Source organism: Tamandua tetradactyla, chromosome 6 (assembly GCF_023851605.1).
Source record: "Tamandua tetradactyla isolate mTamTet1 chromosome 6, mTamTet1.pri, whole genome shotgun sequence".
Taxonomy (NCBI): domain Eukaryota; kingdom Metazoa; phylum Chordata; class Mammalia; order Pilosa; family Myrmecophagidae; genus Tamandua; species Tamandua tetradactyla.
Genome location: NC_135332.1, coordinates 82,983,993 through 82,996,897, shown reverse-complemented (window position 1 = coordinate 82,996,897; position 12,905 = coordinate 82,983,993). Strand labels below are relative to the sequence as shown.

General features: G+C 60.3%; 1 protein-coding gene across 4 annotated transcripts; it reads right to left on the bottom strand.

Annotated features, from left to right (window-relative positions):
• Window positions 1-384: 384 nt before the first annotated feature.
• On the bottom strand, window positions 385-12,673 carry PUF60 (poly(U) binding splicing factor 60). Of its 4 annotated transcripts, XM_077166570.1 has the most exons (12): window positions 12,552-12,673; window positions 8,222-8,302; window positions 5,770-5,865; window positions 5,548-5,637; window positions 4,656-4,706; window positions 2,286-2,447; window positions 2,109-2,201; window positions 1,798-2,011; window positions 1,525-1,715; window positions 1,283-1,418; window positions 922-1,157; window positions 385-822 (listed from the first exon to the last, which is right to left on the bottom strand). In XM_077166570.1, the coding sequence occupies exons 1-12, from the start codon at window positions 12,573-12,575 to the stop codon at window positions 523-525; spliced, it is 1,674 nt and encodes a 557-aa protein (XP_077022685.1). In that variant the 5' UTR covers window positions 12,576-12,673; the 3' UTR covers window positions 385-522. The 4 variants fall into 4 exon arrangements, with proteins under 4 accessions (XP_077022685.1, XP_077022686.1, XP_077022683.1 ...); XM_077166571.1 differs by lacking the exon at window positions 4,656-4,706; XM_077166568.1 differs by lacking the exon at window positions 8,222-8,302 and having other exon boundaries at window positions 12,552-12,649.
• Window positions 12,674-12,905: the final 232 nt, after the last annotated feature.

Here is a 12,905-nt window from a genome sequence, read left to right as displayed (position 1 = left end):
CTGCACCCAAGTACTCTGGGCACAGCAAGCCACCGTCCCTCCAACTTCGCCACGACAGCCAGGGCTGCAGGCCCGAGTCTCTCAACGTGGGAAACCCCACGTACCTGCTGCCATTGGATGGGGGGTGTGTGTGTATGTGTGTGTGGTGGCGGTTAATACATTCTTCTGCTTCTTTCTCAGTTCTCACACCCAACTGCCGCCTCCTGCCTCTGCAGCAGCTCAACTCTAGAAACCCGGATAGCAAGCCTACTGCCAACCGCCTCATCCTCAGCAGACCAGCCCAAGAGCCCAGGGCCTTGTCCTGATGCCTCTAAAGCCCCCTGCTCCAGTCCCCAAAACTAGGTTGTGGGAACCCACAAACACAGGACCAATGTCAGACACACGGAATGTTCACAGCTAGCAGCTTCTGCATTTTTATCCACACTGGAGGCCAGGTTAGGCACAGCACCTGGCCCCAGGAATACCACTGTGTCATTCTGGAAAACCCAGAGGGTACAAGGAGCAAGTCTGGGACAGCCAAGGTCACGCTGAGAGGTCACTGTTGTCAAAACGCTCCTGGTCGTACACTTCAGCCACCACCTTGCGGCCAGCAAACCAGCGCCCATTGAGGGCCTGGATGGCCTTGTGAGTCTCTGAAGCCATGGAAAATTCCACAAAAATCTTGACAATAATCTCCGCATCCTCCTCCTCGCCCTGCTTCTCCTGATAGATGATGACGCGGTTCACAGCACCAAACTTGCCACACTCCTCTGTCACCTCCCCCTCCAGGTCATCGTCGATGTCCTTGGGGTCCACCATATTGCGCAGCACCATCACTGTGGACTGGGGGGCAGGGAGGACAGCTGGGAGCTGTGGCCAGCCGAGACGCCCTCCCCGGGGCCACCCAGCCCTGCCCGCCATCCCCTGCCCCCCAGTGCCCACCTCCTGCTTGCGGAGCAGCTTCTGCATCACCATATGCCGGGCACTGCTGCCTGAGATGCTCATGTGCTCCTGTTCACTCAACATCTCCGGTCGCTCCGACTCAGGGAACAGTTCCTCCTCCTCCTTCTCCTTCTTGGGCTCCAGCAGCCCCAGTGTTGGAGGGCTGGCAAGGATGGGGTTTACCACCCCCACAGAAGGGATGGTGACCGGAATGGGAGGGCGGGCTGGGGTCACACCTGCAGTACAACCAATCAGGTCCAGCAGTCACTCCCCCTCCAGGCCCTTCCCAGGGAGGGGCAGAGAGCCAGTCCGCCGTGACCAGCCTGCCTGGGGCTGGAGGCTTCCATCTACTGAGACTCACCTGTGATGACCCCAGGGGCCTGAGCAGCCATGACAGCCTGGGGCAGAGCCCCCAAGGGCTGAGCCAGAGTCAGTGCGGGTGACACCAATCCCGGTGTGGCCAGGGTGCCCAGCACCGCCGCTCCAGCCACTGCTTCCTACAACCCGAGAAACCACCATGCTAAGTGACTTGGTCCAAGGCCACACTGAGAACCAAGCGCAAGGGATCTGCAGGTTTGCCCACGGCCCTTAACAAGCCCTCACCTGAGCTGTGATTTTGGCTGTGGCGGCAGCAGCGGCCACAGCAGCTGCAGGTGGGAGGCCTCCAGGCGTGGCAGGTGTGAGCAGGGGCATGGGGGGTGTGACAGCCTTGCCCACCCGCAGGTACTGGCCACCCAGGTCAAAGAGGTTCATGGAAGACACAGCATCCTGGGAAGACTGGGCCTTCTCATATTCTGCAGGGTGGGGGCAGTAGTGAGGACAGCCATCCTGGTCCCGGAAGGCCTCACCTTGGCCCGCCCCACCTCATGAGCTTACCGATGAAGCCATAGCCCTTGTGCTTGCCAGTTGTGGGGTCCCGGGCCAGGGTGCAAGACTTGATCTTTCCAAAGGCCTCAAACACACTTTTGATGTCATCGTCCGAGAGGTCCTGGTGCACAGATGCCACGTAGATGCGGTTGAAGGCCCGGGCCTCCTCAGCCAGCTGGTCGATGATAGGCTGGGCCTGCCCGATGTTGCTGGGCCTGCCCACCTTGGGGGAGGGAAGACCAAGGACCACCAATGAGTCTAGGCCCGGCCGCCCCAAGCTCTTTGGGTGCCAGAGTAGTGTGTACCTCCCTTGCCCTCACCTTGATGTTCCGGCCTCCCAGCATCACCGAGTTCATCTGCTCTAAGGCCAATTGCGCGGCCTCAGGGACCTCATACTCCACAAAGGCAAAGCCCTGCGTATAGGGAAACGCCTGTTAGGCCAGGAAGCCCAGTGCAGGGACAGGCAGAGATGGGTGGGGGCTGACCCAACAACTTACCTTGTGCTTCATAGTAACCGAGTCCCAGGACATGTCGATGCTCTTGATGGGCCCAAAGGGGGCAAAGGCCTGGCGGATGGTGTCCTCACCCAGCTCATAGTAGATGGACCCCACGTAGACCCGGCACATGATGGCCAGTGCCCGCTGCCGCTGAGCTGCCATCTGGAGCAGGACAGAGTGGGAAGAGAGCCACTGGCTCATGAGGGAGGTAGGAGACTGGGAAGCCCACATCCCACCTGGCCCACCCATACAGCTCCACTGGGGAGGACTCCCCACGCGGCAGCCTGAAGCAGGCTCAGCACCTGCAAATGGGGTGGTGGGAGTCGGCAGGACCCCAGCCCCAGGAAGGCCAGGCCCAGAGGCAGGACGCAGACGCACCCCACCCATCCAGGTCCCAGGCAGACTTGGCAGCAGGGCTGACAGGGTGGCTGGGAGTGGGCTGTGTGCCCTCCCACCCAGCCCATGCCATTCAGTCTGGGGTGTCCTGGGCTTGGCAGGGAGGTCTGCCCACTATCCCCGCCACGCCTGACGACGGAAGTGGGAAGGAGGAGCTGTCCAGGCTGAGGGGACCCACTGGTTTGGAGGCCAGAAGAGAAGAGGGCTTAAGAGAGAACAGACTTGGCCCAAAGAACCCCTGGGGGAGGAAGGCAGGCAGCAGGAGCCCAGACAGCCCCCTGGGGAGAGCGAGGAGCAGGTGTTTGTGTAGGGCCAGCTGGTAGTCCTCAGTGCTCTGGGCTCCACCAAGGCACCCCCAAGACGCTCCTCCCCATCCCAAATAGAGTGGCCTAGAGCCCACATCTGCATACCCCTTTCCTGGACCCCTGGGAAACTCATGAGGTGTCTGAGACCCCCAGGAGAAGGCCCAGGGCCCCTTGGAGCAGAGATGGTGAGCAGGTTAGGCAGGTTCAGGACCCTGGTTGGGGCACACGTTGCCTCCACACTGGGGAGGGACTCTTGCCCCCTCAGTGGGCAGGTCTCCTTCCTGGCCCTCACAGAAGACATGTGAGGTGGGGAGCCAGAGCTTGGGATGGCAGGCCACCAGGAGAAAATGAACTCTAGTCGGGACTTTACTCCCACAAGGAATCCCTTGGAAAGAGGCCACAGAGGCCAGGGTTGACAAAGAAGGGAAACTGGGTCCTGCCCCTCTCCACATGACAGAGGCTCCCCTCACGAAGGAGGGTCCAGCAGCCAATGGCCAGCTTTTTTCCTGAGAAATCAGCTGGTCCAGTAGACCCTCCCCCTCCCCACCAAGAGGAACCTCATCTCTCCCAGAGCAGGAATCACAACCTTCCCAACTCATGGGGCTCCCCTAGTGGAACATAGCTTCCTTGAGGTTGGAACTGTTCCCTTCTCAAACTGGGCTTCTCAACAAATAGGACTCAGGATCCCTACATAGACCTCGGACCCCCAAAAGTGGGACCATGTCCCCTTCTCACAGCAAAACTCCCTAGATGTGCAACTAGGTCTGTCCTCAGGTAAGAAGAGGTCCCAAAACAGAGCCACATCTCCTGTGCAGTGGGGGGCTCTCCAAAGGGTCAAGGACTCCCCCTTTCAAACAGATGCTCTCCAGTACTAACCCTGGGTCTGTCTGTTCTCTCAAAAAAACCAAGGTTCCTAGAAGATGGAGCCAAGGCTTTCCTGGAGACGAGCACGCCCAGAGATGGGATCACATCTACCTGCCCCTCAGAGGAGACCCCCGAAGATGGGCCTGGCCTCCTCCTCTGCCTGCCTCTGGGGGAAGAGGAGGCCATCTCCTCCCCAGCTCCTCTGCCCACTACAGCCAGGGCCACAGGCTCTGCTCCTCCCCGGACCCCCTCCAGCTCAGGCTGCCTGCTCCCTGGCCATAAGGCCTTAACCCAAAAGCCCCGGCCCCAGCCCAGCCCTTCCCTCGCTCGCTCAGGCCCCACCACCCCCACCCCATCCAGCCATCCTCCCTCCAAGGGTCTGAACAGGGCCGTGAGTTGGGACCCTTCTCTCACTGGGGCCTGACCCCAACCCCAGTGCCCAGGCAGCCTGAGACTGAGCGAGCGGAAAGCCCATCTGTGTGGCCCGTGCGTGCAGGCGGCATGGGCACGGCTGGGCCTGCGCTGGCAGCGACCCTCCCTGGCCGGCTGCCACAGCTGCCCTCTGCAGTTACCTGGCCGGTTAGTTTTAAGGCGGGCCCTCAGGGCAGATGGAGGCCTCCCCGGGGCGGTCCCGGGGTGGGTGCCCGCACCACTGGCCCGCAGGCCTGGCGCTCTGCTGCGCACGTCCCGAGCTGGCGGGCTGGGCCGGCCAGGGGAGCAAGGTCCCCAGCCCGCGGGCTGCACTGCCCCCCTCTAGCCCTGACTAAGGACATGAGCCCCGGAAGAAGTGAGCATTTCTATTGACCGATTGCAAAGGTGAGAGAGGATCTCCAAAGCCCATTGTCACTGCTGCCATCTGAAAGACAGTAAAGACAGAGTTCAGTCTGTTGGAGCCGAGCGGTCTCCAGCTCTCGTCAACACCTCACGCAGACAGCGGCAAGGCCCGGAATCCCCGCCCTGCCAGGGAGGCCCGCCTGTCTTCCCGTACTTCGGCCATGGCACCTGCCCAGGGGGGCCTCAGAGCCCCAAGTGCCCAGCCCGCAACCTGGCCAGCCGGGGCGGAAGAAGCCACAGTCAAGAGCCAGGCAGCCCCTGGCAGCGTGAATGTCTGCGGGCCGGGCGGGATGGGGCTCGAGGCCCGGGAACCTGTCGGCCTCAGCCTGGCCTCTTCCCCCGCAGCATCACAGCCTCCAGCCACAGGCCTAGAGCAAGGCACTGGAGGCGCCTAATGGACTGTCCTCCTTGGCCCTGGGCTCAATCCCTGGTAGCGTGGACTCACTGCAAGGGCCAGGTCTGAGTACCTGGCCACGAGTCCACGGGACAGGAGGAAGACCCCGACATACCACCACCCCAGCCGTGCACAGAGGCAGGGGGCCCAGAGGCACCATATGAAGACCAAGAGGAGCAGCCAAGAGTTGGGGGAGTGGGGCTGGGTGATGGAGAAGGGCAGAGGCCCGTAGGCACCCAAGGGGTCTAGAGGACACAGGTGGGAAAGGCTGGGCTGTTCATGCCTCAGGGAGGACCCCGGGGGTCCTGAGAATGAGTCCTTGAGAAACTGCAAACCATAAAACCTTCTGGGGGCGCAGCAGGAACTGGAGGAGGAAGGGTTGGTGGGTGGGCAGGGTGTGGGGCAGTGGCCTCCAGCCCGGCCGGCCCTGCAGTGGCGGCCACGGGGCAGGGCAGCCAGAGCGGCTCACCTGCAGGTTGGTGAGCTGCTGCTGCTGGTGGGCGATGGTCTGCTTCACCAGCACACTCTTGATGCTCTGCTCCATGGCGTACTTCTTGGCCTGCAAGAGACAACAGTGAGGGGCCCTGGGCCCGGGCCCAGTGGGGAGGTGGGCCTTCCTCCACCCTGACTGCCTGCTCCGGCCCCCAGCTAGCCAACCCAGCCCTCAGTGACCCCCAGAGGACACACTCACCTTCTGGAGGGCCTCTTGCTGCTCGGGCGTCAGGGGCGGCAACCCCAACTTTGCGGCCGTGCTCTGCCCATTCTCCATCTTGATGGCGTCTGTGCCCTGCGTGGGAAACAGGGGTCTTTAAGCAATAGGCCCCAGAGACCGCAGCCTGCCAGCCTCCCCTGCAGCTGCATGTGGCCTCTAGCCCACCCATTCCCAGTGACTATCCCCTGCCAGGCCTGCCTGTGGGTTTGCTCTTCTAACATTCCTGCTCCAGTTCTATTTCCCCCAGGACCCCTGGGTAGGTCAGAGACTGAGGCAGACAAGGTTCTCTGGGCTCTGGGCCAGTATGGAGAAGCTGTGGGGCTGCAACGGCCTCCTCAGGAGCCTGAGATCAAGGCAGGTGCCAGCTATAGGAAAGCTGCCCAGTTTTGTGCTGCAAGCCTGAGCCCAGAAGCCCCTTCCCATCCCTGGGTAGAGCCGGTATCGGCTGTTCTCTAAGGCAAGGGGAAAGTCAAAGTATTCCAGATTTCCTATGGCTCCTCACTCCCAGACACCCTTGAAGTCTAGAAAGCCCTGCCCAGCTGCAGGCACAGCATTCCAAGGCAGAGGGGGTCCGGGGACCACCCAGGGAGAAAGCCCAGAAAAGGTCCTGGCACACCTCTCTCATCCTCTCCTCCTGGGCACAGCCCCCACCCTTGACGTGGGGACTTGAGGGGCTCCAGCATCCAGCCCACCTCACAGATAGCGTTCTCACCTCCCAGAAAATCCAGGCTGCTCTCCCAGGCCACAGACCCCAGCCCTGAGAGGGGCTCCCGCCACCTCCCCAAAGCACCTCACAGACTGTGCTCAGCACTGGGAGGAGAAGTAAGGAGCAGGCAGTTGTGAGGAGCCAGCACCTTGCTACCCACCAGCAGCCAGCACGGCAAGCAGGGGCCCAGTCACAGCAGGCCACAGCCCTGAGCAGGCTCCACTAGAATAAAGTATCCCATCCTCCCATCAGACTGCATGTCCACAATTTTTGCAGGGAATCAGGACAGTCATGGGATTCCGGGGTGGGAGTGGGGCAGCCTGGCTGGTTGGCTAGAGAGAGCAGGGGGCTTGAGCCCTCCATGCTGAGATAAAGCACGACTGCCTATCTACCTGCTCTGAGTTGCACGTGGCCCTTGCAGGACTGTGTTCTGCAAGCCCCAAGCAGGAAGCTCTGAAAGGGGTTCAGGGAAGGGGAGGACTCAGTGCAGGCGTAAGAGGTGAGGGTCACACAACGGCAGAGGCTCAATGGAGGCAAAGGGGCAGGAAGGGCTGGCTGACCCAAACCCCGAGATCCCCTTGCAAGCCCCTTGTGCTTGGTCTGTGAGTCAGGGTCACATGGGAGCATCAAGCAGGCCCAAGGGTCAGTCCAAAGATCGTGTGTGGGTGGACAAAGCACCCGGCTTGGCCAATGTCCAGGTCTGACCTTGTCCCTCCCCCAACAGCGGGCCCAGTGCCCAGTTTGCTGTGGTGGGAGACAGGCCCCTGAGCAAGGGGCCAGAGCTCTAGAGCAGGCCGTCGCCATGACGATCAATGCCAACCCCTTCAGCCCCCAGAAGCTTTTCAATCCCCTCTTTGTTTTGGCAAACAAAAGGCCCTTCTCCCACCAACCAGTGGCCGGCTGGACAAGCAGCCAGGGCTGGGGAGAGCCGGCTAGAGGAACGCCCTGGCCCCTTCCCATCAGCTTCAGCAACCACAGCGCCTCAGGATCCAGGCTGCAGTGTATCAGGGGGGCAGGGGGGCCAACAGAAGGCCCTGCCCCAACAGGACTCCAGGCCAGCTTGCTGAGTCCCCATGGAACCCTCAGGAGACGGGTGCTGCCATGGAGAAGCACAACGAATCCTGCTTCCCGGCCAACAACGAAGCCCAGCGCCCTCCCACGGGGCACATGTGGCCCCACCCTAGAGCGTGCTTGCTGCCCAGCCTTGAGATCCACCACACAGGCTCCCACCCACCCTGAGCAAGAAAGATGGCAAAGGGCTAGGTCCCACCACTGCCTGCGTTTTGCCCTTTGCACACTGCTTTACTGTTTCACTTAAACTGGCTATCCACATCTAAAGTGTTGAGATCTGACATTAACACCTGTACACTTTGCACTTGGTTAAATGACGTCCTAGGACCACGCATCTAGCTCTCCACATGACACTGACAGCTGGAGAGCCCTCTGGCTGAGGTCAGTGCGCTCCCAACACCCCCTAACCATAGCCACTGCTGGCCGACCTCAGACACAGTTAGTTACAGCCCCAGCCCCAGAAGCCAGGTGGGCAGGGGATGGGAGAGACGGCGGGGAAGGCCCCGTTCTGGGAGCCAAGAAGGGAGAGAAAGGTCCTGGGGCTCTTCCCAACCTCCCCCTAGCCGAGCCTCCATCTCGGCCCAGGAATGCACAGGCGGGTGGACAGGCGGGTGGACAGGCAGGCCTGAGGGAGAGTACATTCAAAGTCAGTACCTGTGGAGGTTTCCATTTGTCTCCCGCTGCCACCACCGCCGCCGCCGGCTCGGACCCCCCTCCTTGCTGGCCATTTACCTGCTGTAGGCAGGAATAAGACGTTGTAAAGGACAGTCCCACTTCCACAGCCCCCACCCCACAAAGGCCCAACTAAGAGCTGAGCTCCCCACAGATGAGCAGAGGACAAGAACGAACTCCAGCTTGGCCCCTGAACTCTTCTGATGCTTTTACCCACCTGATCCCATGCTGCCCACTCCTTAAACCCACCAGGACACCTGCAACTGCCCAGGGTGCTCGTATGAGAGGCTGTCCTGGCAGAAACCAGAGCATAACCCGAGGCAGTCCAGAGTTAGCAGCAAGTCCCCAGGAAGGGGCCGGAAGGGCAGAAAGCTAAGCTGTGCTTCCTTCCCCAGGTCAAGGAAAGCCGTCTTTTCCTAGTGAGAGCAGCCCTCAAGCCACACAGCTCTGTGATCCTGCAGATCTGCTCTGCTCCCACTGCATGGACTATACCAGGCCAGGCTGGACGACAAGCTACCTGACTAGCTTGCCCCTGCCCCCTGCCCCTGAGGCAGGCAAGGCCACATCCTGGCACCAAGCACACTACCCTGGGCCCAGCTGACAGCCCTGCATCAGTCCCAGTGCCTCCCCAGGCTCTGGCCCAGCCCAGGGCTCAGGCCCCTGACCCCCATCCACCTCCTGAAGACTGCACTAAGAGGCCCCTGGACAGCTGGGCCCAGGGAGGTGGTCTGAAGTACAAAACTCCCTCCCCTAGCAGCCAAACTGTCCAGGCTGCCTCCTGGGAGGACAGCCAGATGGAAGGAGCAGCATCCACTACAGCTTCGGGGGCAGCAGCGGCAGAGGCAGGCTGAAGGCAAGAGCTGCACCGTGGAGCCAGAGGCAGACACACACGCCCTGCTGCAGTTCAAGGGCAAGACCTGCAGATTATGAGGCAGCTCCGTGGGGACAGACATGCCCAGGAGATGCTGCACTCTAAGAGAAAGTGAGCAAAGCTAGAGGCTGGGCCAGTATACCCAGGAGCACATTCTCTGTGGCAATGGCCACCAGGGTGGAGAAAAAGCACAAGTCTAGGTGCCAGAATGGACCCACTTAGCCCTGCACCTCTTTCTGCCTAGAGCAGCACCGACTGCTGTGAGTGCAGGTGGGCTCCAGCAGGGCCACTTGTCTCAGCCCCAGCTGAGACACACACATTCTGGGTGTGATACCCCAGAATGATACCGAAGGGGAGATACCTCTGATGGTAGCTGGGGTGAGTGACTGGGCCCAGCTCTGACTTGGCCAAGCTCTCTGGCAGCTCAAAGCACACCCAGAGCAGAGGCGCCAACCCTGGCAGGTCTTACAGCCTACCGTAAACCATCACTCCAAGTGTGGGGAACAACCCAATCCTGAGACCCCTCTCTGCAGGGTGCACCTGTGGCTGCATCCCTAATTCCTGTTCCCCTAAAGGACAGTGCCAGCCACCTTGCTCTGCACAGGGCCTCCCACCCCCACGCACACAAGAACAGAGGCCCTGAGCCCATGTGGCCTGGAATTCAACCCTAACCAAGTACTAGGAAAGGATGGAGCAACCTACTATCTATCCTCACAGCAACCACACGCTCAGATCCAGGAGGTGATGAACAGGCAGGTATGGTGGTCACCACCCATCCTGCGCCCAAGCAGTGGCATCTCCTTTAAAGGGCAAAGTTTGCCACAAGTGCCAGCTCCAAACCCCAGCTCCACCACTCATCAACAAGCAAAACATATTTCAGTTGGAAGACAAACAAAGCCTCAATGTCTTCACCAGTCAGCAGGCTGTCAACTGGTGCATGTGTCTTCCACGCTGCTGTGGGTCAGCAAGTCTGACAGTCTTTGCCCACACTGGGCAAGCAGTAGGAAAGCTGTCAATCTCTCCAAGGGTTGGCTACAGGAAGCTGCTTCCCAGGGCTCAGTCCCTCCATGGGGACTGTACCACTTAACACAGGGCCAGGCTCTGTGAGGGACACTATAGGTGCTGCAACTGCAACAAGACAACACTTCCCAGGAGCCACCCGCTCCGCTGCGGGCTGTGAGAGCACCTACACAAGACTGCTTCCGTCATTAACAAGTGCCAAAAAGAAAACAAAGCACAGGGTAGGAAAGGACTCAGTCTGATGGCCAGAGAAGGCTACTCCGGAAGGTGAGAGGGCAGTGACTGTACTACTGGGAGCAGAGAGGGTTCCAGTGAATTGAGCTGTCAGAGGAGGGGGAAGAATGGAGGCAGGGAGTCTGAGAGACTCAAATATGCAGGGCCTCAGGTGGGAGAAGGCATGGCTTCCTGGTTCCTTCCCCACCAGCATTCACAGCTTCCTGTGTCCTTCCCCAACACAGCATTACAATGAGGGCACTGATGCCCAGACTCTGGTCGACCAAGTTCAGCCAACTTGGTTTTACATTCCGTAAGAGCTAATCACAACAACTGTCTTCCTAAGTCCACGGAGGTCACCCCAAGATGGGGAACATACACTCACTATGCTCACCTGGGATAGCAGGACAACCTTTCCATTCAAAGGGTTAAAGGGGGGTTGGTAATCCTGCAGGCTACACCTCACTCCTGGAGTCTGAGTGTCAGTGCAGGGTTGGACCTGAGCCTTCACAGTTAAGAAAGTATCTTGCGAGGATTCCAATAAGTGATGAACACCACACCTGAAAGGGTTCAGGCTTATCACAACCGGCAGATCCCTACGATGATGACACTTGTGTAACTTTTCTGGCCCACGAGTAGAGGGAACTATCTAAGGCAGCCAGCTCCAGTCACCCACCCCCACTGCAAGCTGAGATGGTGTTTTCATTGTTCTGCAGCGCTTAAGACATCCACTCTTGCTGGCCTCCTCATTTCTACTTTCCCACGTGTCTCAGCCTCCCTCTCCTGCACCAACCCTCTAGCCACTGCCTGAGGATGTTCCCCAACTCTCCAACCCTCTTCTCTTTTCTCTCTGACTCCCCCATGACAAAGTCATTCATCATTACGGATTCAATAGGAAACAGGATGTGGTACAAAGAGGACAGTGAAGTTGGCCAGACCCAAGAGTTACAAACTGGGCCACCCTCCCAAGTTGGGAAATGTTGGGCCTATGCCTCCCTCCTGTGGAAGGGGGTGGGGGATGGTTTCTTGCCTATAAGACAAAGTACAGTCACTTCCAGGAGTCAGCCCCCAGCCCAGGGCCTGGTTGGGGCAGGATAAGCACTGCCCCCGACTCTCAGGTACCTCTGAGAAGGACAGCTACCTGCAGGACTGTCCTGCTCAAGCAAACCTAATCATGCTTTTGGACTGTACGTTGGGGGGCAATGGCTGCAGCCATAACAAATCGCAGCTCCAGAAAGAGAGCTAATCACATAAGCAAGTGGAAAGAAAGAAGAGTTAAAAGACTTTCCTGTGGAGGTGTTGCTTGAACTGCGAGCAGACCAGTGAATGGGTGTTCTCCGTCACGGTCAACACTTCCTGTGGCTGAGGCTGAGGCTGAGGGAAGCCGGGAGAGAGGCACCTTCATTTGGGTGCCCACGCCACTCTGAGCATGACTCCCTCAGGGACCCAGCACATGGCACCATGGTCTCTGAACAGGGTAAGGGCTGTCTCTGTCACAGTGTCCCGAAGTCCTCCCACAAACTTGTTCAAGAAACAAAGCGACCGTTCAAAAAACCCGAGGAGAGACACATTCTCCCCTCCCTTACTGAGGTTGCAGGATGAAGTGCCCGTTAGCCAGAAGTCAACCACTTTCCTCTAGAACATCAGTGAAGGGCTAGCTCGCAGTTATGAACTCCCGGGAGCCAAGGCCACACGCCTTGCTGAGCCTTGACGCTTTTCAGAAGGTTCTGCCCGCAAGCCATCACTCCCAGAGGCCCCGTTTGCGACCGTGGTCACGGGGGACAAATCCCCGTCCCTCGCCTAGCCCCCCGAGGAAGCTTTAGACTTAGCGGGCAAGAAACGAGGCCGCGTGCCGCGAACGCCTCCGACCAAACCGCAACAGCGCCGGGATCGGGACCGCTGAGACCTGCATGGGACACCGCCCCCACCGGACGCGACGCCGCCCCGCCCCTAGCAGTCTCTCGGAGGCCCCAGCCTAGCTCGCTTTGCCGCCGGAAGCTGCAGCCGCGGGCCGGAAGCTGCAGCCGCGGACGGGCCCCCATCGCGCTCCCGCCCCGCCCCCGCCTCGCGCGACAAAGCACCGCGGGAGACCACGCTGGCCAGGTGGAGGCCACGATACCTCCGGGGCCCCCTCTGGGCCCCAGGTCGGACCGAGGACCCGCTCCCACCTGCTGAGAGGTGGCCCGCGGACACCGCGGACTCACTTACGAGAGCTATGGTCGCCGTCGCCATCTTGCGTCCGTCGCGGCCACCGCGCGCGCCCCCCACTCCTGCTCCCTCTGCAGTCTCGCGCGATCTGGGCTCTGGCGGAGGCTCCCGGGAATGTAGAACTCTCGCGATAATAGGTCTTTCTTCCAGCGACGTGGAAGAAGGAAGGACCCGGCTTCCGGTGCGGGGAGGGCAATCCTAACGACCCCAAACGGAGCGGGTGGGGGAGGAGGCGGGGCTGGGGCGAGGGCGAGAGAGGTCCGGTGCGCGCGCAGGAGCCGGGAGGTCGGGGGCGCGCGGGGGCGAGGTCGCGGGCGGGCGGACAGGCAGGGCAGGGAGGGGTGTGAAGTGCCT

What these genes read in the sequence shown, in the direction of transcription:
- PUF60 (XM_077166570.1), bottom strand. Translation starts at nt 12,575, where the DNA reads ATGGCGACGGCGACCATAGCTCTC. An exon ending in CAAGGGCTATGGCTTCATCG is followed by an intron (nt 1,716 to 1,797) that starts GTAAGCTCATGA and finishes CCCACCCTGCAG; the next exon opens with AATATGAGAAGGCCCAGTCT. An exon ending in AGCTGCTCCGCAAGCAGGAG is followed by an intron (nt 823 to 921) that starts GTGGGCACTGGG and finishes CCTGCCCCCCAG; the next exon opens with TCCACAGTGATGGTGCTGCG.